We start from the raw sequence: 27,597 nt of genomic DNA on the forward strand, positions 1-27,597 counted from the left end.
ATTTACCCATAAAAATACTATGTGCAACAATTCCGTTAAATTTTGAGGTATTAAAATGAAATAAAAAGTAAATATTAGGTATAATTTTGTAAAAATAAAAGTTTAGGTACTAAAATGAAATAAATCTGATAATTTAGATACTAAATATGTAATTTACACAAATAATATTTATATATTAATATTTGAATTGGGCTTTTTTTTAGCCGTATTATTGTCGTTAAAATTTAGACCATATTGGATTTTTAATGAGAAAATAACCTCAGTGACCAAAAATCTCATATAATATACGATTTTAACCAACTTTTTCCGGATTTGCCAAAATGACCAACAAAATCGCAATGCGATCGCTAATTCGCAACGCGATCTCCATTATCGCAAATTCGCGTTGCATTTTCGCAATGCGATAGTTGAAAATCGCGTTGCGATGGTCTACAGTGTCGTTGCGATTTTCCCAATTCGCAATGCGAATAAGTAAATCGCAACGCGAATTGGGAAAATCGCAATGCGAATAAGTAAATCGCAACGCGAATTGGGAAAATCGCAATGCGATACTGACTATCGCAATGTGATAATACAAAATTGCAACGAGATACTTACTTTCGCAACGCGATACTGACTTTCGCAACGCGATTCTGACTTTCACAACGCGATAATACATAATCGCAATGCGATTTTCAAAGCGCCATTAGTATCCTGGCCAAGTATTTTATTTTTAAATTCCAAACACGAATATTAATATATTGGAACACTGAACCGTCCACAGTATATCCGTAATCGTAACTCATAACCTAAAACCTAAATCACAACTCAGTCCCATCTCCATCTCACTCTCTCACCCATCTCGACGAAATCGTCCCCATCTCCGGCGAAATCCGTCTATCTCCATCTCTCAGAGCACCCTCACAATCAGAAATGGAAAATCAACCAAATCAACCAACGAGGGTTAGTTTTTTAATTATTTTCTTTTGAAATTTTTGCATTATTATTAGGTTTTTCATATTGAAATTGATGATAAGTTTACTAGTAATTTCAATAAGATTAACCATTTCACTTAGATTGCTTATTAAATCAACCGAGAATCGCAACACGAAATGCAAATCGCAACGCGATTTAGTTTCGCGTTGCGATTCTCTCGTTGCGATAGTCAAATTCGCGTGCGATAGTCATTTTCGTGTTGCGATTTTCATTTTCAGAAACTATTCTTATGCAAATTGAAACTTGAATGAATTGCATTACTTCAACAAAAAAACAAAGACAAATACGAAATTCACAGTGTTGCAAATTTAAGTTTGAAGAATAAACTATACTCTTTATGTTTATTATTGTTTTTGGTATATCTTCACAGTGTAGTTTTTGGTATATCTAATTTAGTATGTTTATTGTTTTTGTAGAACTTTTATTCGGCTCAATTGACCTTGAGAAATAAAGTCAGCCTGGCCAAAACAATTGCGTCGAAGCTTTCACCTGCACAAAGAAAAATGTTTGAGGATACATGCTTCGGGCCATGGCTGAAAGTACAACATCCCGGTGGAGATGCGATGTTGACACACGTTTCTTCAAACCATGACTAGCGATCTACCAGAGACTATAAAACGTCGTGAAAGGATATGGTATGATTTTCCACCGGCGTATACGTGTTTTGGGCAGGAGTAGTTTTGCTTAATCACCGGTCTACGCTTCGGACACGATGATGTAGGTCGGTACACTAGACACATTACCCGCCCCTCTGGCTATCCGGGTTTTCCTGAGCTGGAGAGGCCGAGTCTACACGTAGAAGACTTGACAAGATTGTTGAATAATAAACGGTTTTACTCGGATGGATGACGTCGACGTTGTCCGAGTATGCCTTCTATTCTTTTGCATGCCAGCTTTTTAGGCAGAGAGGCCAGACAACCTATTCCAATGATCTAATCAAATTGGTAGAAGACCTAAATGCGTGGAACCTGTTTCGTGGGGCTCGTATTTATGGAAAGCTACATGGAATAAGTTATCGTCTGCCTTGGATGATCGAAAAAAGTTTGCATGCGATAGTTCCAAATACACTTTGACAGGCTTTATTTGGGCCTTTAAGGTAAGAATTTTTATATGATGTTTCCAAAATTATAAGTAATTATTTAACAATTACTAATGTTTGTTATTATATTGTTGTAGATTGGATATTTGAGGCCTTTCCCGCCATGAAGACATATGCAATAAAAACTTCAAATGATATTCCCAAGGCTATTTCCTGGAAGAGGAAACGGACCTTGCAATGGGAAGATTTACTACGGTATACGACAATAAATAATGTAAGTTAACATAAATATACCATATGTTTATAAACAAGTTATTACTAGTACACGTTTAACTTTGTTGAGCTTTTATATGTTAGGAGGCCAACACTCCTCTACAGAGGTTGACACCACGGAAGCTGAGCTTGCCACTGATTGGTGGCAAGCTAGTAAGCGTTTTTTTGATGGAACGGTTGATGAGCAGCCTCCACTTCGGGAGCCATCACCTCGCCCTAGACCTACATCACCCAGAGCCATCATCTGATCGACCCGGCTATACACCTCCACAACGACAGCCTATTCTGTCACATCATCGAGCCTCTTCTCCACCATCACCGCAAGATAGGCGACCGGCAAAGATGCCACGACGTTTATCTCCCTGTTCTCCACCTCAACGGGATGAGTTAGAGGAGTTACGTGATGAGGTCAATGCCTTACGTGAGGAGGTCGGTACTTTACGCAAAGACGATGGTGCATGGCGTGTTGAGGTGTCTACATTACGCGTGAGGTAGCCGCTCTACGTGAGATGGTAGCATCGTTGCAGAATGAGGTTCATACTCTACGCAACGAGGTAAGTTTAAGATTTTCATACTCGTAATTCATTCGTGCTGCCAATACTGCTAAACTGTTTTTGTTAGTATTTATTTTTGGTTTTGTTTTTGTCTTTTGGTTGAAGTAATGCAATCCATTCAAGTTCAATTTGCAGAAGAAGAATAGTTTACTTTCGCAACACGAAAATGACTATCGCAACACGGAAATGGCTATCGCAATGCGAAATGAAAATCGCAACGACAAAATCGCAATGCGAAATGAAATCGCAACGACAAAATCGCAATGCGATTTGTGTTTCGCGTTGCGATTTTGTCGTTGTGATTTCATTTCGCATTGCGATTTTGTCGTTGCGATTTTCATTTCGCATTGCGATAGCCATTTCCGCGTTGCGATAGTCATTTCGCGTTGCGATTTTAAGTTTCGTGTTGCGAAAGTAAACTCTTCTTCTGGAATGTTTATATGTTGTCAATCGCAATGCGATTTGTGTTTCGCGTTGCGATTTGTCGTTGTGATTTCATTTCGCATTGCGATTTTGTCGTTGCGATTTTCATTTCGCATTGCGATAGCCATTTCCGCGTTGCGATAGTCATTTTCGCGTTGCGATTTTAAGTTTCGTGTTGCGAAAGTAAACTATTCTTCTTCTGGAATGTTTATATATGTTGTCCTTTTAAATGTTTATATAAGTGCTTACTTCTGGAAGTTATCTGAGCATTTGTGAACTATGATAGAATAATGACTTGGGTGATACAATGCTAGTTTGAAACATATTTGTCTTTGTTTAATATCATGTCTGTTTATTTACTGATTTATGTATTAATTTTTTTTAGCGGCCCGATAAGGTGGATGCTTTACGTCGGGTTTTCCTTGCACGACGGAGTTCACGCATCAGACGGCGTGGACGTGCTATTACGTCTCCATTCACCCCAATGGTGCGAAGACTCCGCAAGAAGAAGCCCGACTCACCGGTCATCCCTCAATAGTCCCCTCCAATCGTTCAAGAGGCCCATATTCTCCCTCAAGATTCACCCCTCACCGTCCAAGAGGCCACTGTCATCGTTGAAGAGGTCCCTCCCACCATTTCAGAGCCCGATTCACATGGGGTAATATATCGAAGTATTGAGAAACCCCTACCGGTTCCGGACCTGATGGATGAGAGTTGACTCTCGTATGAGATACCGGCTAGTACCCTTCCGGTATCTGAAGTGGAGAGGAGACAACTACCAGAAACAATTGTGGATAATACCCTTTGGGCTAAGACCGCAATTGATTTTTATCTACATGAGCGAGCCAAGGGTGTTACACTGACATCAGCAAACTCAACGATGAAATGTTTTTGTTGCTTGATCGGTCTTGGTGGGGTGTGCTATTAGGGGTTGAAGACAGTGGCTATTTGGATGGGGAGGTAAGTCTTATATTTGTCTTATATATGATTGATTAATTTGTTTAAAAATTAATGTAATTCACTAATATGTATTTTTTGTAAAACAGCATATCGATGCATGGGTGTCACGTCTACTAATAATAAGGAAGCTTAGGAAAAATAAAAAAAAATCGCTATATACAATAATGCCGATGGCTTTTCACACAGTTCACTTGAAGAATCAATGAGATGAATCATTTTTGTTGGGCAATGGACAAGCTAAACTTTATCCTGCATGGTGGGAGGTCGATAAGGTTAGTGTTTATTTTTTAAATTTTTTAAAGGTGTTCATAAATAAGTGCGCAAATAAATAAATTATTACTTATGATCGCAGGTGTTTATCCCTGTTTTGGAACGTCGTCACTGGCTTCTCGTCCAACTTCAGCTCCATCCCTTGATTTGAGAGATATTTTCAAGGGATGGAGCTCTCATTTGGCTAAATTCTTGGATGGGATTAAGTATTGGAGTCATTCTGGACACAAGAAGCCAAAGAAGTTCAATGTCACAGTTGTCAGAGACGAGACCGCGCCACAGCAATCACCGGGAGCCAGAAAGGATTGTGGTCCTCTCGTATGCCTTTGCTTGGCGCGTTTGACGACGGGAAGCACAGAGTTTTTACCTCCCACCGATAGAGATAGAGCTGCAGTAGGCTTGTGGTTTCGGCATTATATGGCTAGAGCAATATATTCGAGACGCTGCCTACCTGCATCCGCGTTATGAAAGTGTCCATTGTTAATTGGTAAGTCAAATGCAAGTTTTGTTAACATATATACTCCTTTTGGTTTGAAAATGTTTGGTTAAGTACCTAGAATTCAATAATTTGCTGTTTGTAGGTTTTAGATGTGTAGGAAGTCTTGTTTGAGCAAATGTTTGGTTTCTGCAGATTAATCCTTAAGTGAGCTGCGTGAAATGGATGTACGGGGTCACAAAGTTGTTGATTCATTGATTCAAATTAATGAAGAAATAAGAATTATTATTATTTTTTGATTGTTTAATTGATTTGTAAAAGATGATTTGTAAATGTTGATTTGTTTAATTGATGTGTACATAATTTGTGTTGAAATGTAATAGTTGATTTCAATCTGCTTTATGTTGAAGGCAAAACAGACTATCGCAACGCGAAATGGCTATCGCAACGAGAAAATCGCAATGCGAAATGAAAATCGCAACGAAAAAATCGCAATGCGATTTTCTCGTTGCGATAGCCATTTTCGCGTTGCGATAGTCAAATGAATGTCTAATAAGTGATAACAACTGAACAGATCATAGCAATGTTCAAACTCAAGTTACTAATACATGCCTAACTGAAAATGTTAAAAGTGCACACATAAAATACACATAATGCAAGTTTTGTTAAAATATATACTCTTTTTGGTTTGAAAATGTTTGGTTAAGTACCTAGAATTCAATAATTGTTAAAAGTTTATGCATGTTAATCCTCGTTGCCTTTTTCATTTCGCATTGCGATTCTATCGTTGCGATTTGCATTTCGCATTGCGATGGTCAAATGATTGCCTTTCGCAACGCGATTCTGACTTTCGCAACGAGATAATACAGAATCGCAATGCGAGTTTCAAAGTTCGCAACAGGTTTTAGTTTCGCAAGCCAAATTTTTTGTGTATATATCTACGCAGCAGCAACAACTCATTCACATCTCGTTTGTTTAGTTACAACCATGAAATCATCTAATGTTGATCATGTTTGGATAGATTTGTGTTTGAAGGGTCATGGGAGATGTTCATGGTTTTACAATATATGCTTTTACCCATGAATCTTCAACTAAAACTGTCATTAAAGAAGTTAACTTATGAACCCTAATGTTACGTGTTTCAAAGAAATTGAATTTAGAGCCCTAAGTGGATTTAGGCTATCTTATCAGAGAAATGGTAAAGTTTATTTGTTAACCGATAATGATGTTAACGATTCATTGCTTACATTAATGTTTCAAGTGATGATGTTACATTGTATGTTGTTGAACCTAGAAGTACTATTGTTAGGTCAGTAGCGGGTAGTAATCAACTAAGTGGGTCTCAAAACCCACAGCCTTTCTCTAATCCAAATCCAAATCAACTTTCAGCACCAAATTCCGGTTTTCGTATTGATCAATTAGACGATGATGAGCCAAGAGAAAAAATTGTGAGTACTAGTCAGTATTCAAAATTTGATCTTGGTCAATACCCGGACTTTGATATTGGTCAATACACGGATTTTGATGATGTATCAGAAGAAGAAACATACCCTGCGTGTAATGATTTGATATTGGTCAATACCCGAATTTTGATGATGAAACACCCGTTGCCGAGGAATATATTGTTGATGATAATGAGGAGGAAGTTACGACTGTGAATGAACATGTTGAACATCCATTCTGTAATTCATATAATCTTGAAGAAGAAAAAGAAGAAGAAAAAGTCCCCGAAGAAAAGAAAATGCCACGGGAGTATAACTGGAATATGCCAGAATTACTTTAGCTACCGGAAGAAGAGTTGGCAAAGAAAGCAGTTGATTGTTACACAAAAGTTATTCGTATCAAGAAAGATGATTGTTTTGATACAAAGGAAGACTTGAAGATAGCTTTGTATACGAAATGTGTGGAAGATAGCTATCAACTAAAAGTTAACAAATCAAGCAAAGATCGTTTCGAAACAAGGTGTATGATTGACAAAAACTGTACGTGGCGTATGATTGCAAAGAGGATAAAAGATTGCGCAATGTTTCAAGTTAGGACTTTTATTGATAAATACATGTTCAAGAACCAAGTTTTTCCTCACCATAGACAGGCAAACAAAAAGGTGTTGGGTGGTTTTCTGGCTGAGTTAATGTTTTGAATGGCAGGGTATATCGGGGACATGAAATTATGACTGACATGAATGCTCAGTTTCAAGATTAGTATATCATATTCTCAAGCTTGGAGAGCCAAATGTTATGCCTTGGAATTGTTGAGGGGGTCGCCAGAAGCATCGTTTGCCCAACTGCCGGCTTATTGTCACAATTTAAAGCTGAAAAATCCTGGGTCGGTAACTCATATCAAAACAGATAGAGATGGACGCTTTGAGTTGCTGTTTATCGCCATTGGTGCTGCGGTTAGTAAATCAATATAATTCTGTTGACTCATTTCTGTTAGTTACATGCATTTCACATTTAAATGATTATATTTCTTGTGTATATTATTTTGTAGATTCGTTCGTTTATTACTTGCATGCTCCCAGTTATTATAGTTGACGGAGCACATTTGAAAGGTCGATACCTTGTAGTAAACTTATTAGCAGTAGCCATGGATGCTAACAATGAGATATTGCCAATAGCTTACGGGGTTGGCAAATCTGAAACCTCTGATTCATGGACATGGTTTATGGGGCATCTTAGGGATTGCATAGGTCCTATTAGCAATCTGACAATCATATCCGATAGGGAAAACTCAATTGACAACGCTGTTAGAAGGTGTTTCCCAGATGCTTTTCATGGACTTTGTGGTGTTCATTTGTATAGAAATCTAAAATCAAGGTCTGCTGGTATAAAAAAGCACAAATGGACATACTGGAAGGCTGTAAAGGCTTATCGGGAAGTGGATTTCAATAGCATATAACTGTTTAAGACGTGTTTTGCCTCAGTGTGCTCAAACACTAGAAGATGTCGGGTTTGAAAGATGGTCAAGAGTACATCAACTTGGAGCAAGATATGGTTTCATGACGTCTAATAGTGCAGAATCAATCAACGCTCTAAGTCGTCATTCCCGAAAATTACCCATTACTATGTTAATGGAGTTTTTTCGAGCCTCTATTCAACAGTGGTACTACAAGAAAGAACCATGCAGGTATTATTTCTTTGAATTCGTAACTTATCATATTTTACTAAGTATTATTTATTTAAATTTACAGGAACATTGGAACATCGTGTTACACCATGGACTGAAAAAAAGATAACGAAACGTGTTGTGAAGTCAACGTCATGGAGAGTTGAACCATGTTCAAACACTTTGTTTGAAGTACTGGATAATAACTTAAATGGGCTTGTCGATCTAAATGCAAGGACGTGTAGTTGTATGAAATGGCAAACATCTGGTTATCCGTGTGGCCATGTTATAAAAGTTGCTCTTCATCTAAACCAAGATGATTCAAGCACATACGCTATGGATTGCTACACTACAGAAGTATATCGACAGACTTATGCCGAGATTGTCTACCCTATTCCACATCCTTCTGAGTGGGACATACCAGATGACATACAAACAGTTTTGCCACCAGCCATGGACAGTAGGCTACCTGGTCGACCAAAAAGTCACGATCGTATACCGTCTAAGGATGAAGAGAAGAAGAGATCGACATGTAGTCGGTGCAAGGAAAGTGGTCATACAAGGTTGACATGTGGATCACCAGTGCCATCACAATCATCTTTTCCTCTACCAAAATATGGATCATCATCAAAATCCAAAGCTCATATGGTGTCAAGAAAAAGGCAATCAAAATCGCAATCATCTTTAAAATCCCAATCACAACTGGCTTCACCTTTTGGGACTGTTAACTTAGGTGATTTTTAAATGCAAACGTTGTATTATGTAGATTTTATGTGTGAACTTTTAACATTTTCAGTTAGGCATGTATTAGTAACTTGAGTTTGAAAATTGCTATGATCTGTTCAGTTGTTATCACTTAATAGGCAATCATCTTAATGTCTATCGCAACGCGGAAATTACTATCGCAATGCGAAATGAAAATCGCAATGAGAGAATCGCAATGCGAAATGAAAATCGCAACGCTAATTTCGCAATGCGAAATGAAAATCGCAACGAAGGAATCGCAATGCGAAATGAAAATCGCAACTCGAATTTAATTTCGTGTTGCGATTCTCTCGTTGCGATTTTCATTTCGCGTTGCGATTCTCTCGTTGCGATTTTCATTTCGCATTGCGATAGTACTTTTTGTCTTCAACATAATGCAGATTGAAATCAACAAAATCAACCATTACATTTCAATCAATTAAACAAGCACAAATAAGAATTATGTTAACATCAATTAAACAAATCAACTTTACAAATCACCTTTTACAAATCAATTAAACAATCAAAAAATAAGCAATAATTATTAGAGAAAATAACACTTCTACTATTGAATCAACTTTTGCAGCCATACATCATTTTCACGCAGCTCACTTCTGAGATTAACCTGCATAAACCAAACATTTGCTCAAACAACACTTTCTACACATCTAAAACCTACAAACAGCAAATTATTGAATTCTAGGTACTTAACCAAACATTTTCAAACCACAAGCCTATAAACATACCAATTGTTTATGGATATTTTTATAACGCGGATGCAGGTAGGCAGCGTCTCGTATATATCGATCTAGCCATATAATGTCGAAACCACAAGCCTACTGCAGCTCTATCTATATCGGTGGGAGGTAGATACTTTATACTTCCTGTGATCAAACGGTCCAACGCCAAGTATACGAGAGGACCACAATCCCCTCTGGGTCCTTTCGTTTGTTGTGGTGCGGTCTCGTCTCTGCTAACTGTAATATTGAGCTTCTTTAGCTTCTTGTTTCCAGAACGAGTCCAATAATTTATCGCATCCAAGAATTTAGCCAAATAAGAGCTCCATCCCTTAATAATATCTCTTAAATCAACCAATGATATGTAATTTATCATGCTGTCATATACTATTGCCTTAAGGGATGGGATCTGAAGCTCGACGAGAAGCCAATGGTTACGTTCCAAAACAGGGATAAACACCTGCAATCATAAGTAATAATTCATTCATTTGCGTACTTATTTATGAATACCTTTAAACTCAATCTAAAATAAACACTAACCTTATCGACCTCCCACCATGCAGGATAAAGTTTAGCTTGTCCATTGCCCAACGCAAATGATTCATCTCGTTGATTCTTCAAGTGAACGGCGTTAAAAGACGTCGGCATAATTGTATATCGTGTATTTCTTTTATTTTCCTTAAGTTTTCTATTTATTAGAAGACGTGACACCCACGCATCGATATGCTGTTTTACAAAAAAAAGACATATATTAGTAACTTACATAAATTTACAAAAAAATAATCAAATTAAAATATAAGAAAAATATAAGACTTACCCCTCCATCGAAATAGCCATTGTCTTCGACCCCTAATAATACGCCCCACCAAGACCGATCAAGCAACAAATAGATATCATCATTGAGCTTGCATATGTCAGTGAAACACCCCTGGCTTCGCTCATGTAGATGAAAATCAACTGCGGTCTTAGCCCAAAGGGTGTTATCCAAAATTGTGTCCAGTAGTTGTTCCCTCTCCACTTCATATACCGGTATGGTACTGGCCGGTAACTCATACGAGAGCCAACTTGAATCCATCATGTCCGGCACGTCAGAGGGTTTCTCAAGAATCCTACATATGACGCCATGTGAATCGGGCTCTTGAATGGTGGGAGGGACCTCTTCAACGATGACAGTGGCCTCTTGAACGGTGGGAGGGGACTCTCGAGGAATGATAGGGGCCTCTTCAATGATAGGAGTGGACTCTTGAGGGATGACAGTGGCCTCTTGAACGGTGGGAGGGGACTCTCGAGGAATGATAGGGGCCTCTTCAATGATAGGAGTGGACTCTTGAGGGATGACAGGCGAGTCGGGCTTCTTGCGGTGTCTTCGCACTATTGGGGTATACGGAGACTTAATAGCACGTGCACGCCGTCTGATGCGTGAACTCTGTCGTGCAAGAAAAACCCGACGTAAAGCATCCACCTTATCGTTCCGCTAAATAATTAAATACAAACAGTAAATAAACCGACATGATATTAAACAGTGAAACAAAGACAAATATTTTCAAAACTTCAACCAAAAGATAAAACAAAGACAAATACTAACTTCACAGTGTTAAAGAATACACAATTTAGCAGAATTGGCAGCAACCGAATAAATTTACTTCAACCAAAAGACAAAACAAAAAGACAAATACTAACTTCACAGTGTTAATAAACAGTTTAGCAGTATTGGCAGCAACCGAATAAATTTACTAAGCAATCTAATTGAAATAGTTAATTTAAGTGAAATTACGAGTAAATTTATCATCAAGTTAAATATGGAAAATCTTAAACTTACCTCGTTGCGTAGAGTGTGAACCTCATTCTGCAACGATACTACCATCTCACTTAGAGCGACAACCTCACCACGTAAAGTAGACACCTCCACACGCCATGCACCATCGTTATCGCGTAGAGTACCGATCTCCTCACGCAAGGCATTGACCTCCACACGCCATGCACCATCGTTATCGCGTAGAGTACCGATCTCCTCACGCAAGGCATTGACCTCATCACGTAACTCCCTTGACTCATCCCGTGGAGGTGGAGAACAGGGAGATAGAAGTCGTGGCATCTTTGTCGGTCGCCTATCATGAGGTGATGGTGGAGAAGAGGCTCGATGATGTGACGGGATAGGTGATGGCTCTCGTTGTAGAGGTGTATAGTCGGGTCGATCAGGTGATGGCTCTGGATGAGGTGATGGCTCTCGAAGTGGAGGAAGTAGAGGCTGCTCATCATTCGTGCCATCAAGAAAACGCTGACTAGCTTGCCACCAATCAGTGGCAAGCTCAGCCTCCGTGGGTGTCAGTCTCATTAATGGAATGTTGGCCTCCTAAAAATATAAAAACTCAAACAAAGTTAAACGTCTACTATTAATAACTTGTTTATATATGATAGTATTTGTGTTAACTTACATTATTTATTGTCGCATATGGTATTAAGTCTTCCCAATCCAACAGACGTTTCCTCTTCCAGGAAATAGCCCTGGGAATATCATTTGAAGTTTTTATTGCATATGTCTTCATGGCGGGAAAGGCCTCGAATATCCAAATCTATAAACAATATAATAACAAACATTAGTAATTGTTAAATAATTAATTATAATTTTGAAAACATTATATAGAAATTCTTACCTTAAAGGCCCAAACAAAGCCTGACAAAGTGTATTTCGACCCATCACCCCGCAAACTTTTGCAGTCATCAAAGGCATACGACAACTTAGTCCAGGTAGCTTTCCATATATACGAACCCCACGGAAACAGATTCCATGCATTTAGGTCCCCTACCAATAATATTAGCTCCTGAGGAATAGGTTGTCTGGCCTCTCTGCCTAAAAAGCCTGCATACAAAAGTAGTAGAAGGCATACTCGGACAACATTGACGTCATTCATCCGAGTAAAACCATCTTTCTTATTAAACAATTTCTTCATGTCGTCGACGTGTAAGTTCGGCTTCTCTATTGACTCATCAGGAAAAACCCTGGATAACCATGATGGGCGGGTGATATGACGAGTGTACCGGCCTACATCATCGTGTCCGAATCGTAGACCAGTGATTAAGCATAACTCCTTCCGCCCAAAACAAGTATACGCCGGTGGAAAATGAAACCATATCTCTTCCTCACCACGTTGTATACTGTCGGGTAGATCTCTAGTCATGGTCTGAAGCCACAAATGGGTCAAATTAGCATCTCCACCCGGATGCTGTACTCTCAGCCATGGCCCGAAGCAGGTTTCCTCAAACAATTTTCTTTGTGCAGGTGAAAGCTTCGAAGCAATTGTAGTGGCTAGGCTAACTTTATTCCTTAATGTCAATGAAGCAGAAAAAAATTTCTACAAAAACAATAAACATACCAAGTTAGATATACCAAAAACTACAATGTCAAGATATACCAAAAACAATAAACATAAATAGTAGTTTATTCTTGAAACTAAAATTTGCAACACTGTTTTGTCTTTTGGTTGAAATGAAAATCGCAACGAGATAATGAGAATCGCAACGCGAAATGACTATCGCAACGCGAAATGAAAATCGCAATGAGAGAATCGCAACGCGAAATGAAAATCGCAATGCGATTTTGGTTTCGCGTTGCGTTTTTTATTTCGCGTTGCGATTCTCTCGTTGCGATAGTTAATTCTGCGTTGCGATTTTCATTCTCGAAACTATTCTTCTTCTGCATTACTTCAACCAAAAGACAAAACAAAGACAAATACTAACTTCACAGGCTAAACAGTTTAGCAGTATTGGCAGCAATCGAATGAATTTAATAAGAAATCTAAGTGAAATGGTTAATCTATTATTGAAATTACCAGTAAACTTATCATCAATCTCAATATGAAAAACCTAAAATAATGCAAAAATTTCAAAATAAAAATAAAAAAAACTAACCCTCGGAGGTTGATTTTACATTTCTGAATGATTGTGAGGGATTTTTGACTGTGAATGGTTGTGAGAGATTTCGCCGGCGATGGGGACGGAAATCTTCGGAGATGGGGACGGATTTCGCCGTAGAGAGTGAGAGATGAGATGGGACTGAGTGTTGTGATTTTGGGTTTGAGGTTATGAGTTGCGATTACTGTGGACGGTTCAGTTTCCGATTTATTAAGAAAAAATTCGTGTTTGGATTTGAAAAAAAAATACGAATGGCGCTATGTAAATCGCGTTGCGAAAGTCAGAATCGCGTTGCGAAAGTCAGTATCTCGTTGCGATTTTGTATTATCGCATTGCGATAGTCAGTATCGCATTGCGATTTTCCCAATTCGCGTTGCGATTTACTTATTCGCATTGCGAATTGGGAAAATCGCAACGACACTGTAGACCATCGCAACGCGATTTCCAACTATCGCAACGCGAAAATGCAACGCGAATTTGCGATAATGGAGATCGCGTTGCGAATTAACGATCGCATTGCGATTTTGTTGGTCATTTTGGCAAATCCGGAAAAAGTTAGTTAAAATCGTATATTATAAGACATTTTTGGTCACTGAGGCGATTTTCTCATTTTTAATTGGTTTTGTAAATATAAACAAGCGAATTATTTAAATTTATATTCTATAATCTGTTCACTAATAATTCACACTGATTGATATTAAGGACGTAGGTGTGATGGGTACATGTTATAAGTAATATTGAATTGTTTGAAATAATAATTTTTTTATATTTAATCATGAAATGAAGATATTTTATCTCCTCGTTATTCATATTTTGAATGCAATATTTTGGCTCTAGTGAAAGAAAATAAGTCCAAAATATTATATTTTAAGAGGAATTTTGCATAAATTTGCTGGAAAAAAATTGAACCACGTTTAATATTTTACAAATGAATGATAAAAATTAAAAGGTTAAACTATTTATTATCCTATTTATTTTTGTCGTTCTTTTTAATTATTTATTTATTTTTTATATAAAACTGTATTTTACACACGTCGTCAATAAAAATCTTCAATGCTCCAGAAACTGCTTGTCTATTCCATTTTGTTGTTTATCTTTTAGCAATTAAAGCGGCAAGCCTTGTGATTAGGTATTTTACACAAGTTTCATTTTGTTGCATTCCACGATCCCATTTCTCAAATTTCTTCGGTATTAGGTATTCCAAGTTAGGCCTGGAAATGAGAGATTCCCACGGTTTTCAGAACTAGACTGGTTAACAAACCTGTCATGTTATCGGTTCACTGGTTCAACCGGTCATGCTATCGATTTATTAGTTCAACCGGTTAAACCGGTTCGATCGGTCAGAAGAACCGGACGACGTCATAATTATTTAAAAAATTAAATAAAAATACCAAAAATATTTAATAAAAAATAATTTTTTATATCACAAGTCATATTCAAAGCAAGTCATAACATATATAAGTTAAAAATCATAAAATCAAGTAAAACAAAATGATTTAAATTAACTACAACATAATATTTAAGGTAAAACATATTAAATAATAAATATAATTATATAACTATAATTAAAAAATAAATTTTGGGTTAAAAAATCATAACAAAATGATATTGTTTGGTTTATTTTTTTTTAAAACAATCTCGCATGGCTAAAAAACATAGAAGAGCATCTCAAAAGTCTAAAGAGTAAAAATATGAGAACAAAATAATCTCACATTGCTAAGAAACATAGAAGCGCATCACAACTAACTTCTATAAATAATAGAGGTAATTTGACATTCAAAATCATGGAGCCTTTTGGTGATCATTGAGTGAATTATTCTTTCATTTCAATCAAGCTCGAATTTTAGGCTTCAATTGAGCTTCTAAAATTTTTTTTGAGTTCAAACCTTTTTGAGTTCAAGTTTCAATATTATATTTCGAGTTTGAGTTAAACTTGATAATTTTTAGCTTGTGAGTTTGAGTTGAGTTGAGCTTACTTTTAAAGTTTTCAAGTTCGAGTCGAGCTCAGCAATACTCGAGTTCGACTTGGCTCGTTTAACAAACGACGTTGTTTGGTTTAATTTTTTTTTTAAAAAAAACAAAAATCCCGGTTTTCCCGATTTTTTCCGGTTTTCAGCCGGTCCGGTTCGAACGATTCAGCGGTTCTGGCCGGTTCACTAATAGCGGTTCAACCGGTTTAGATTGAACCGGACTAAGCAACTGTTCCCGGTTGAATCGGCCGATCCGATCCGGTTTTCAAAACAGAGGAGATTCCGACTCGAAAAGTTTACGAGTAATTAAAATATATATATTTGATTTTTAAAATTAAATTATTAATAATATTAACATTTATATATATTTTTTAAATACAATATAAAACTTTCATCTACTTAAGATTCAAGTTCGAACTGGAGTTTAAGCTTCAATCGAACTAAGCCTAAGAATGTTTCGGGTTTCAGTTTTTTCGAATTCGAGTCAAGCTTAAAAAATTTAAGATTCGAGTCAAGTCAAACTTTAATTTTTAATTTCGAGTTCGAATTGAACTTGACAATTTTAAACTCGTGATTTTTTTAATTGAGTTAAACTCAAATTTAAAACTTTTCGAGTCGCATCAAACTTAACAATATTCAAACTCGTTTACAACCCTATTCCACACCCATTCGAGGCATATACGTACATTGACACAATCATAGGCACCTGGGATACAATGTGATTCAAAGGGATCCAACCTATGTAAGTGGAAATTAAAACCAATCATAGGCGAGTAGGATTCAATGTGCATCATCGTATTTTCTTTAAAAATATTTACAAATCATAGTTTAAACTAAATAACACATTTGTTAATATTATACCATAAGTCATCCTTATTTCCAATTGTTCAGGTTTGGTCCCTATTTTTCATTTTTGTCAATTTTCTCAAATAAGATGATAAATGTATCATCATTTTTTAATTAAACAATTGTTTAATATAAGCAAAATATAAATATTGAACATATCTATTTCTTTAATATTATAAATATAGTAAACTCGGTCTAAATTAAAATTAGGGGTGGGAATAGGCCAGGTCAGGCCAGGCTTTAATAGACCTGAGCCTGGCCTACGATGATATTTGTAGGCCTGAGCCTGGCCTGTAGCCTGTCAAATGCTTTTATTTAGGCTCGGTCTGACCTGTTTAAAAGTCTGTTTCACAATAAACATTTAATATTTTCAGTTTAGTCATTAATTTTAGAGTAAAATCTCTATTAAGTCACTCTAACTTAGCTTATTTTATAAAGTAGTTACTTTAAATAAGTCGGGTCAGACCAGGCTTTTTACAGGCCACGCCGTAGGTCCCAATAAACCGGCCTGACTTATTCCCACCCCTATTAGAATTAGAAAATACAATAATGTTTCCGCCTAAAAGTAGGAGTTGGGCCCAATTGTATTATGTCGATTGCTTGTCCGATTGAGCTACGCAAATGTTTCTCTGTTACGTCGGCAGAAAATAAATTTGATTTCTTTTTGCGTTTTATTAATACGTATTGTAATTGTACAGGAAGTCGTACTTTACAATAAAGTTGTGGTATAAAGGTGACACTTCATCGACATATGTAATTAAATATATAAGTTGAGATCTAAAGCATAACCTATTTTAAGTGTTGTTTTGCAATCAAAATCAGTGTCGTCATTGTCTTGCCTTTTATATTAAGTTGAGAAATTGTTGTTTATTAGGCTGCCTTCCAAGAACTACGCAAGCAGCACAAAACACCACCACTTTTGTTTTCTTTAACCAAAGGGGTACTTAAATGACAAAACTGCCTTTAATTAAATAATCTTTCAAGGGACGATGTAGTCTTTGTAAAGTTCAATTACCCCGCTTATTCAACATAGGGTCCATGAAAGATTATCTATATAGCCTCTCTTCATGGTTATATAGCCGCGTGGCTCCAAATACAGTTTTAAATCTAAAAATCCATTATTTAAAGGAAGAGAAGAAGAAATCTGATAAACTGTAGTTTATATAAATTTGTCCTATTCTTTAATCTAATAATTGATTTATCAAGATAATGTAAAAATGCTTGAAATTTTAATTTTGATATTATGTATGAAATAAATTAGATTGTGAGGATCGTTATATAATAATTCCCTTTAATATTTAATATAACTAATCAATCAATCAATTAAATATTAAATAGTTGTCTAAAAAATAAAGAATAAAGAATAAAACGAGGTGACTTGAGATTAAGGTCAAATTTGTATACATTGAAATTCAATTACTAAAGTGGTATAAACTCCATCAACAGGTTTCCAAATTAACAAAATTAACAATCGAAACACAATAAAGCTTGTTAATAGAGGCAAAGTGGTATTGAAGATGAACAATACCTTAAAAATGTAATTTTATGTTATTCATCCAGGTAAACAATAATTGTGACGTTGAATTTATCAAGCGATCTCGGTAGTTAAAAAGAGTGTTATTATTTTTAAAATTATTAGGTTCGTACAATTGCGTCCATAGGATGTCTATATATTATTAATGATTAAAAAAATTATATTATATTATAATTATTAAAACTATTTAAAAAAATTGTGATGTTTTTATCTCCTCCTAGGCTAATCCAAATGTAGTTCAGGGTTTTAACACACTGATATGCAATTGTTGTGGTCCAACAAAAGGGTTAATAAGGTAATTTTCATTTGTGGGTTATTTCATATAAAACCCTGTCTTTCTGCTGAAAATAGGACTCGTCTATGTTCCTCTGTGTTCAACTACCCCAAAAATATGAGCTTCGAGCTCAGGTTGCCCTAAAAGTATAGTACCAACTTTAACCAAAATCAAGGCTCCTTTATCTATAATGTTTATGTTTATATTTTAAATACTTCAAATGTCTAGATAAAATTATTATAATTTAAATACATAAATAAAAAAATAATATATATTAATAAAAACTACTTAAAATGTCTACATAAAAATATTATATTTCTAATATTTATTTTAAAATAAACATTTTGTTGAATAAATATTTTGTATTAGTCTGAAATAATTACAATATAATATATATTAAAAATACTTTTAGTTACATAGTAATAAATACTTAAACACTATTGTAAATACAATATTTGAATCTGGAATATCTAGATATATGTTTAAGTACTAAAATATTTTCTTAACAAATTTTAAATTTAATCTTAATCATATCTAAACGAGAGATGATGAGAGGATTTTAGGAGGGAAAGTATAGTGCTCCTATTAAATTTAAAACACATATTCTAAGAGAATATAAAAAATAAAGATAAATAATTTAACTAACCGATTAAATATGTTTGTGGTACTAAAATATTTGTTTCGTACTTAAAATAAATCTTAAATAAAATAAAAACGCACTAAATCTGAGGCACTCTGTTACTTCCGATACAATTTTTTTTTGGGGGGATGCCTCAGTCCTCAATTAACCCTTCTCTTTTTTTTTCCTTTCTATTTCATTGTCTCTCTCTCCCATTACTGAGTTGCATCAACACAATTATCAGCCCCGAAACACATGTCAAGATAGAACTGAAGGGGAAAGAAGGGGATAAAAATTAAGTGAATTCCAAAGTGGAGAGACACGAGAGGTAGGGTGGTGATTATATTTTTGTTCTTCTTCTGTTTTTGTGATTATATTCCTTTCATTAAGCGGCTCACTTCTCTTTTGTTGTTTCTTTTTTTAGCCTTATGTGTGTTATCTTCTACAGCTAAGTGCCCTGGTTCCATGAATAGAAAAATGGGTTTCGTTCAGTTTTGATTGTAAGTGAAGAACTTCGTGTTGGAATCTCTGTTTTCCTCTGTTTTTGGATCATCCTCTGATAGCCTAGTAGTGGTAGAACACTAGAACTTGAGTTTCAAGCCAGTCAAACTCTTGTGATTCAACTTTGGGGTTCTTAAAATTGATCCACACAAAGTAGTTTCATATTTCTTGGTGTTCTCTTTGTTGTATTAGATGAAGCTTTCCGAGAAAAGTTTTTCTGGAGCTACTTTCTTGGGAAACAAGCAGAGGCTTTGGTTATTCCTAATTGGGCCCTTCGACTCTGAATTGAAATCTCCTGACAACAGGAAAATTAGTTACTGATTTGGGGGTTTTACAATTATTTGTGAAATTGTGAAGGAAGAAATGGAGTCAGATCTTCAACTCTACCATCATCATCATATTGATTATCATCAACGTCAACACAATCAGAGGCATATGAACTCTGGGTTGACGAGGTACCAATCTGCACCGAGTTCGTATTTTTCCAACATCTTGGACTGGGATTTCTGCCGAGAGATTCTAAATCAGCCTTCCAGTCCAGAAACAGAACGAATTATCGCGAAGTTTTTGTCTTGCGGCGATGACGCTGCTGGTGGTAGCGGTGATGCTAATACAGAGAAGATTCCAGAGCAGAATGTTTGCAACATAACGCCGACTTCTCCTGTTAGAGACACAACAGTGAAAATCGAGCCGCAAACGCATGTTATGACGCCAATGGATGATCAAACAGGGGTTTTGCAGCAGCAGCAGGCGAATTATTCCCCTGTTCCCCATAATCTATACCAAAGCCAACCTCAACAGTATTCGGTAAATCAGCAACCGGGTTCAGCCACGGGCGGCGGCAAATCGAATCTCGTTAGACACAGTAGCTCACCTGCCGGGTGGTTCTCCAAAATAAACATGGAAAACAGTAAGTGCCTTTGTGTTTTTATATATAGTTTCATGTTAGGACTCACAGGGGCTTCTTTTCACCATAATCAGTGAAAAAGCTTCTTTCAGTACCATGAGCTTGTAATCGACTCTTTTCGTGGATAAAAGAAGGAATTTTCAATCTACCAGACCAATCAAAGATATTGAACTTACCATTTTCTTTGCTCTTTTTGAGGATTTGATTAATATAATTGTCAATTTCATTTGTTCCGAGTACTTTGTCAAAAAATCTGAGAATGACTGCAAGTGTAATGAAGTTGCAGGCTATGGAGCGATGAGGGGAATGGGAGATTATGGAAGCGCTAATAGAAGCAACAGAGAAGCAGCATTCCATTCAGCAAGCAAGCCACCGGCACCACCACCGCCCTCCGGGCTGATATCTCCAATTGTGGAGATGGGGAACAAAAATATTAGCTCAGAAAATGCTGGTTTTGGTGAAAATCATCCCAGCAATTACTCCTCAGGGTTTCCAGCTGCTGCTTGGGACAATTCCATGATGATTTCGGATAACATGTCTGGCATAAAAAGACTCAGGGAAGATGATAGATCACTTTCTGGCCTTGCCTTAGACGGAGCAGAAACTAAGGTAGCATGCATTAATACAATGCCACGTTTTTCTCATATTCAATAATATTCTCATCTAATTATATTTCCCCCCTTTTTGTTGTCGTTGTTGTCAATCTCTGATAGGACGCAGACGACGGCAATCACGGTCGGCCGCCACTTTTGGCTCATCACTTGAGTTTACCGAAAAGTTCATCAGATATGTCTGCCATTGAGATGTTCTTGCAGTATCAGGATTCTGTTCCTTGTAAGATCCGGGCCAAGAGAGGCTGTGCTACTCACCCTAGAAGCATTGCTGAGAGGGTTATCTTTGGACCTTACATTACATCTTTCTTTTATTTTTTCTTCTTCTAAAACTTGACATGCATAATCTATACAAATAAATAAAATATATAATCAATATAGTAAAATATGATTTGTATACGAAATTAAATTTTGAAAAGTATAAGTTCTATATGTATAATTTATATGACTGCATGCAAATTAATGAGTTTGTTGCTGAAAATAGAAAATCCACGAGCTTTATTTAAAATATTTTGTTACGTACATTCAGGTCAGAAGAACGAAAATAAGTGAGCGCATGAAGAAACTACAAGACCTTGTTCCAAACATGGATAAGGTAACAGATTCTTTATTTAAAATTTGGGGTTGGGGGGATGAGAAAAGGAAAAAACCCACGTTTTTATTTCCATGTTTTGCAGCAAACAAACACCGCCGATATGCTAGATTTGGCCGTTGATTATATCAGAGACCTCCAGAAACAGATCAAGGTAATGAACCCTAAACCCACCAAGAAATAGTTGCAACGGAACCTCTCTTTTTTCCATTTTGAGTTCACCACGTCTCGATAGTTTCAGACACTCTCGGATAGTCGTGCAAATTGCTCGTGTTCCTCGCAACGCCAGCGGCAGCAGCAATGATAGCTAATTAAAGCAAATTTTGCAGTTGTTGCGACCTATGATTATTATGTTTTATGCATAATAACCACTATTTCGCAAAAAAAGCAGATACGAAAGCAGCTCGCTCTTTTGCACTAAAAAACAGGGGGGAAATGGATGTATGAAAGCATTTATTATGTGGGTTTGAACCGCAGAGAAAGAAGAGAGCCGGAAAAAAAGCTAGGTGAAGCAGATATCGATGTATGCTGTATAGTAGGAACAAGTGATTTTTATGTAGTAATAATTATGTTTATGAGTTGGACCACAGCTTTTGATTTTGCCTTTCACTTTGTTAGTATTATAGTAATGATGTATGAGAGCACGAACTAAGTAATTTCGTTGGTAAAATAATTATTATTATTTCTTCAGGTTTTAAATTCTAACACTATAAATATTAAGAATATAAGAGGTCAATGTCAAATAGTTAAGAGTTATTTTTAAAAATATATTATTTTTTATTTACTCCAAATTAATAAAAAATAATGATATTTAAGATACTTAAATAGTTTTTAGTATGTTAGATTATATAAATTTCAGTATCCTTAATAATGATGTATAAGGAACAAAATTCTTTTGCCTCGGAAACATGCCACTAACAATGTCTCATCAATACTTTTATGACATGTATTTTTAACTTAATCTTTCACCAAACGGTATCCGTTTTAATTATATTTATTACTATTGCCGTTATCCTTTTCAAAAAAGAAAAAAAAATCATCTTCTACAGCAAAACGACGACTACAATGGGAATTCTAGGCAAAATTCAAGCTGAAAGTTGCATTAAGAAATGAAGGATTTGCCAAACCATAGTCCTCGGACTAGAGCAACAAGTTGAAAAAAAAATCAAATTATGGAAAACTAAATTCATGGAATTCATATTGGATAAATTCATGAAAATAAAAGAGTCCCACAAATTGAAACCAATAAAGCCCGAATCTTGAAATATGGAGGAACTAGAGTTCATGTTGATAAATTCAAAGATATAGAGTTTGAATTCCATACAACAGAGTATATAATTACGAGGTTTACAAATTATAGCGAAAGCTATGCCAAAACCTTGCCTACCTTTCTTCACAATCGTAACAAGATTGGGATCTTCATGGCGATGACAAACCTACTTCAATAACAAATATTCGTCTTTCACCGGAAGTAGAGTGTCTGGCTTCAAAAAACAACATTTACATGATTGCTCTTACTTTTGTTCAAACAAGTTTCATTTATCTGCAACATAAAACACTGGTAATTTGATGATAAGTATCAACTTCCAGTTTACGATTCACATTACTCTGAAGAATTTGATGATAAATGAAGGATTTAATACATTGCAATCAAAGTTTCGTAGTTCTGAAACTGCAATACGAACCCAAGTAGACAGCTCTAGAGCAATAACAAGAAGACAAGAAACTAAGAGATCAATAGAATGCATATTTCCTGATTTCTTGGTTACTAGGGAGACTATTTGAGCATGCTTTTCAAATAAACAAAATGATTTTAATAGATAATTTAAGCTTCCAAAATAATTTGTTCCAAGAGTTTGTTTTGTAACTGTCGTTCTGCTGTAGAAGATGATTCCTGGGATTTTTTTTAGAAAAAAAGACCAGCAGTAGTAATAAATATAATTAAAACGGATAGCGTTTAACGAAAGGTTAAGTTAGAAACACGCATTATAAATGTATTGGTGGGACACAGTTAGACACATATTTTCGAGGTAGAAGAATTTTGTTCATGTATATGGTACTTCAAATTCTGCATTCGTTGTTTGGGCATTGACCAAGGATTTTTACTTGGTTCATACTCCCAAATTCTGCAGTCAGATAGTAATATAGGTAGGGATGGGCAAGGGACCGAACCCGACCCGATTCGATTGTGTCGGCTTTTTTAAAAATAATTGGATTCAGATCGGGTCGGTTGGATTTTATAAAGATGATGTCCGGGTCGGATTCGGGTTTATAGTGAAAAATACCCGACTCGACCTGACCCGGATAAAAACTAATTTTATATATATATTTAGGAATAATTATAATAATATCCCTCTATATATTATTTTTTTCAATTAAATCATTATTTTTATTAAATAAAAATAATATTTTTATTATTTTAGATCAGGTCGGATCAGATTGAAATTTTATTTCAAAAAGTCAGGTCAAATTCTGGTCGGTGGTATATATATTTCGGGTCGGGTCGGTCCAAACCCGACCCTAAATATAGGAGATAAGCTTGTACATTACTTATCCAAATTCGTTTCCAACATGTCCATACATTCTTTTCTAATATTTAATAATTTTATATATTTTTTAGATATTATTTTTATAATTAATTATTAAAAATGTATTGTCCCAACCTACCCAACTAACCTAGTTGATTCAATACAAAGAAAAGAAGAAAATGCTACCCAACCTACCAAACTAGCTGACGATTGTTTACCTAAAGTGAAGGCTAAATAGAGAATTTATGGAGCGAGCAGAGCAAGAAATAAGATTAAACAGATCAGAGATGAAGAAAGTGGAGCTGATATTTGTTCCAGCACCAGGAGTGGGCCACTTGGTGTCAACTGGTGAATTCGCAAAGCGTCTTATCCATTTCGATCATCGAATATCAGTCACTATTCTTTCCATGAAATGGTTTCCGGGTTTTGCCGATGCCTACACCGAATCGCTTGCTGCTTGCGAACCCGATCGAATCCACATAATGCACCTTCCTCAGGTAGATCTTCCCTCACTAGATCTTTATAAATTATCACCAGAAGCCTTTTTCTATGAAGCCATCCAAAACTACTTTGTCCCCGTGAGAAATGCAGTCAGGGATATTATGTCCATGACATCTACTTTGGATCCGGATTCGGGTTCAGTCCGAGTTGCAGGATTAGTTCTTGATTTGTTCTGTTCCCCCATGGTTGATATCGCTACAGAATTGGGTCTTCCTTCTTATATATACTTAACCACAAATGCTGCCTTCTTTGGCCTGATGCTGTACCTATCAACCCGACATCTCCAGAACAGCTCGGTATTTGAATACCCGAAACCCGAGACTGGAAACACGGATCTTGAACATTTGATCCCAGGATTTGTAAATCCCGTCCCTTCACGTGTTCTGCCTTCCTTTGTGTTCAACAAGGATGGAGGTTATAACGCACTTGTCAAGATTGCTGAAAAGTTCGGGCTTGCCAATGGAATCATTGTAAATACGTTTGAAGAGCTTGAGACTTATGCTGTTAATTGTTTTTACAATGGGCAAAACCCTCCAATTTATCCAGTTGGACCAGTAATTCACCTCAACAGTTTGTCTCACCCTGAGTTGGACCAGGTCCAACGCGACAAGATTAGGAAATGGCTCGATAATCAGCCTGAATCATCAGTGGTTTATCTTTGCTTCGGAAGCATGGGTAGCCATGTACCACTCCAAGCGAAAGAAATAGCACTTGGGCTAGAGAAGAGTGAGCGTAGGTTCTTATGGTCCTTCCATATGCCACCGCCACAAAATGATGCTGCCGGAACTGTTCATTACAAGAATCCTGAGGAAATGTTGCCACAAGGATTCATGGAAAGGATTCAAGAGAAAGGGATGATATGCGGGTGGGCACCGCAGCTGGAGGTGCTCGGCCACAGGGCAGTAGGAGGGTTTGTATCTCATTGCGGTTGGAACTCGATCCTGGAAAGCTTGTGGTGTGGAGTTCCGATAGTAACATGGCCAATGCATGCAGAACAACAACTGAATGCATATATGATGAAGGAGATGGGATTGGCGGTAGTGATGAAGTTGGATTTTAGGGGAGGGACAAGTGAAGTTGTGACGGCAAAAGAGATAGAGGAAGGCGTGCGGCAGATTATGGATGCAGGCAGCGAGGTTAGGAAGAAAGTGAAGGAAATAGCTGGGATGGCTAGGAAGGCTGTTACTGAAGGTGGATCTTCATTTAATTCAATTGGAAGATTCATAGAGGATATGATAGGCAACACCTGATATCTATGCTATACATGTAGGTTACTGTAGTGTATATTGAAAATAAACCCTGCAAATGCATCCTTGTTATGGAAACTAATGACGGTGCTATTTGAACATGGATGTGAGTGTTTGATATGTTGAGTGATTTTCTTGTGTATTGTATTAAGTCATCGTCAAGTAGTTCCTCTGGTGAACTTGTACCATCAAATGGAATGTTAAAGCCGCCGTAGAATGAGGGATCAGTTGTTGGCGAACCAAAGGGATAATGAACAGCTCTATCTCGCTACTTGTGAATTGTCCTTCACATAATGCTGCAATTCTGTCCCGGTAATTACATGCTCATTGTCTACCAGACACTGATACATTGCCTAGTCTGTGGGTACATTCATGGTCCTCCGACTTTGTTGACAATCGTGATTAGGGCTATAAACAAACTAAGTCGAATTTGAGAATCGTTAAACTTGACTCGTTTTGAAAATTTTATAATAAAGTTCGACTCGGTTCGAAAACTCGTGATTAAAATTTTCAAACTCAAACTCAAAATCATTAATTGAAGTTCGTAAAAGCTCAAAAAAAAATCTTAAATTTAACTCGATTGAAGCTCTAATTCGAACTTAGACTTTAATTACATGAAAATCTTATACTGCATTTTTTAGAAAAAATCTATACATAAATGTTAATATTATTGATAATTTAATATATTTTTTAAAAATCAATATATATATATTTTTTAAATTACTCGGAAATTTTTCGAATCAAATATTAAATAGATTATTTCAATTCGTTAAGAACTCTAATCGATGTGAAACTTTAAATCTATTAAAATAAAACATTTATTAAGTTTTAACCAAATCAATATAGAAAAAACTCACGATCTAAACCAATAAGGGGGTGTTTGGTTCAAGGAATATTGGCCGGGAATCTCATTCCCGGTAATGTTTTATTACCAATAGTAGATTTTTTGGGGTATATTACCGGGAATGTCATTACCTCCATTTCCTTAGGTATTGTTGGATTACCGGCGTTTTGGACTAAAATGCCCTTAATTTTTTTCTTTCAAAAATATCCTTATTCTGTCATTAAATAATAAAAATTCTACGAAGGTTAAATTACAAATTTATCCTTACACTATTTTAGATTTATAAAAAAAATCTATAATTAAAATTTTATATGGGTTAAAATAAATTTTACCCTTTCATTAAACATTTTTATATTTTCAATTTTGTAAAAAATTTATATAAATTTTATGAATTTAAATTTTTAAAGAAAATATATAAATATTTTCTAACTTGTTAAAAAAAATATATAATAAGGACAATTTGGTTAAATATATATATATTCTAATAATCCTTTATTTCTTTAATCAAACACGATCAAATATAACATCCCAGTAATCCTATTCCTTGATAATCTTATATTACCACTGGTAATCTTACATTTTGTGAATCAAACGCAACTAAATGCATATCAGAATTTTGTGGTAATGGCTAGAGCCTTCCATCTACGCCCATGCTGTGGGTGGAAATTTCTTTTGGCACGGCAGGATAATAGCAATATTCGGGGACAGGTTGATCAGACTGAACATCTAACATTTCTCCACAGCCATCGTTTTTCCTGCCAAGTGGCAGCCTTATGATTTTCAATCAAAGATTCACCAGTTTAATTTTTTTTAATCCATTGTGTTTTCTACAGTAGATTTAAAGTTGATGTGATTACGCACTGTCTTCTGTATTTTTTTCGAAAAATTACCGGTGATCGGTATATTTATTGATCTAACATTGGTTAAATTATATTTTTTGATCTAACGCCCGTAGCAGTAAAGCTCATCATCTAAACTGCGTTATAACTGATTTGACGCCACGTGGAGTATAGCGCGTCCCCTGTACCGCGCTATACGCTGATTGGGTTACACGTGAGATATAGCGCGCCCCCTACACCGCGCTATACGCCATGTAGGGGTATAGCGCGGATCAGGGGCCGCGCTATACGCCGTACCAAAATTATATTTAACGCGGTCTCTGGTCCGCGCTATATAATAATTACATATCGCGATG

General features: G+C 36.1%; 2 protein-coding genes across 4 annotated transcripts; both read left to right on the forward strand.

The window, feature by feature from the left end:
* Positions 1-19,314: 19,314 nt before the first annotated feature.
* Positions 19,315-21,788, forward strand: LOC120156827 (transcription factor bHLH122-like). 3 transcript variants are annotated; one of them, XM_039168086.1, is made up of 6 exons: positions 19,315-20,082; positions 20,366-20,688; positions 20,793-20,969; positions 21,220-21,285; positions 21,368-21,436; positions 21,518-21,788. In XM_039168086.1, the coding sequence occupies exons 1-6, from the start codon at positions 19,536-19,538 to the stop codon at positions 21,584-21,586; spliced, it is 1,251 nt and encodes a 416-aa protein (XP_039024017.1). In that variant the 5' UTR covers positions 19,315-19,535; the 3' UTR covers positions 21,587-21,788. The 3 variants fall into 3 exon arrangements, with proteins under 3 accessions (XP_039024017.1, XP_039024015.1, XP_039024016.1); XM_039168084.1 differs by having other exon boundaries at positions 20,360-20,688; positions 21,518-21,779; XM_039168085.1 differs by having other exon boundaries at positions 20,360-20,688; positions 21,524-21,779.
* A 2,179-nt stretch (positions 21,789-23,967) lies between these two features.
* LOC120156978 (UDP-glycosyltransferase 71K1-like) lies at positions 23,968-25,782 on the forward strand. The gene has a single exon (XM_039168247.1). The coding sequence runs from the start codon at positions 24,056-24,058 to the stop codon at positions 25,559-25,561; it is 1,506 nt and encodes a 501-aa protein (XP_039024178.1). The 5' UTR covers positions 23,968-24,055; the 3' UTR covers positions 25,562-25,782.
* Positions 25,783-27,597: the final 1,815 nt, after the last annotated feature.

The sequence above is a fragment of the Hibiscus syriacus genome, unplaced genomic scaffold (assembly GCF_006381635.1).
Source record: "Hibiscus syriacus cultivar Baekdansim isolate YM2019G1 unplaced genomic scaffold, ASM638163v2 tig00111238_pilon, whole genome shotgun sequence".
Lineage (NCBI taxonomy): Eukaryota > Viridiplantae > Streptophyta > Magnoliopsida > Malvales > Malvaceae > Hibiscus > Hibiscus syriacus.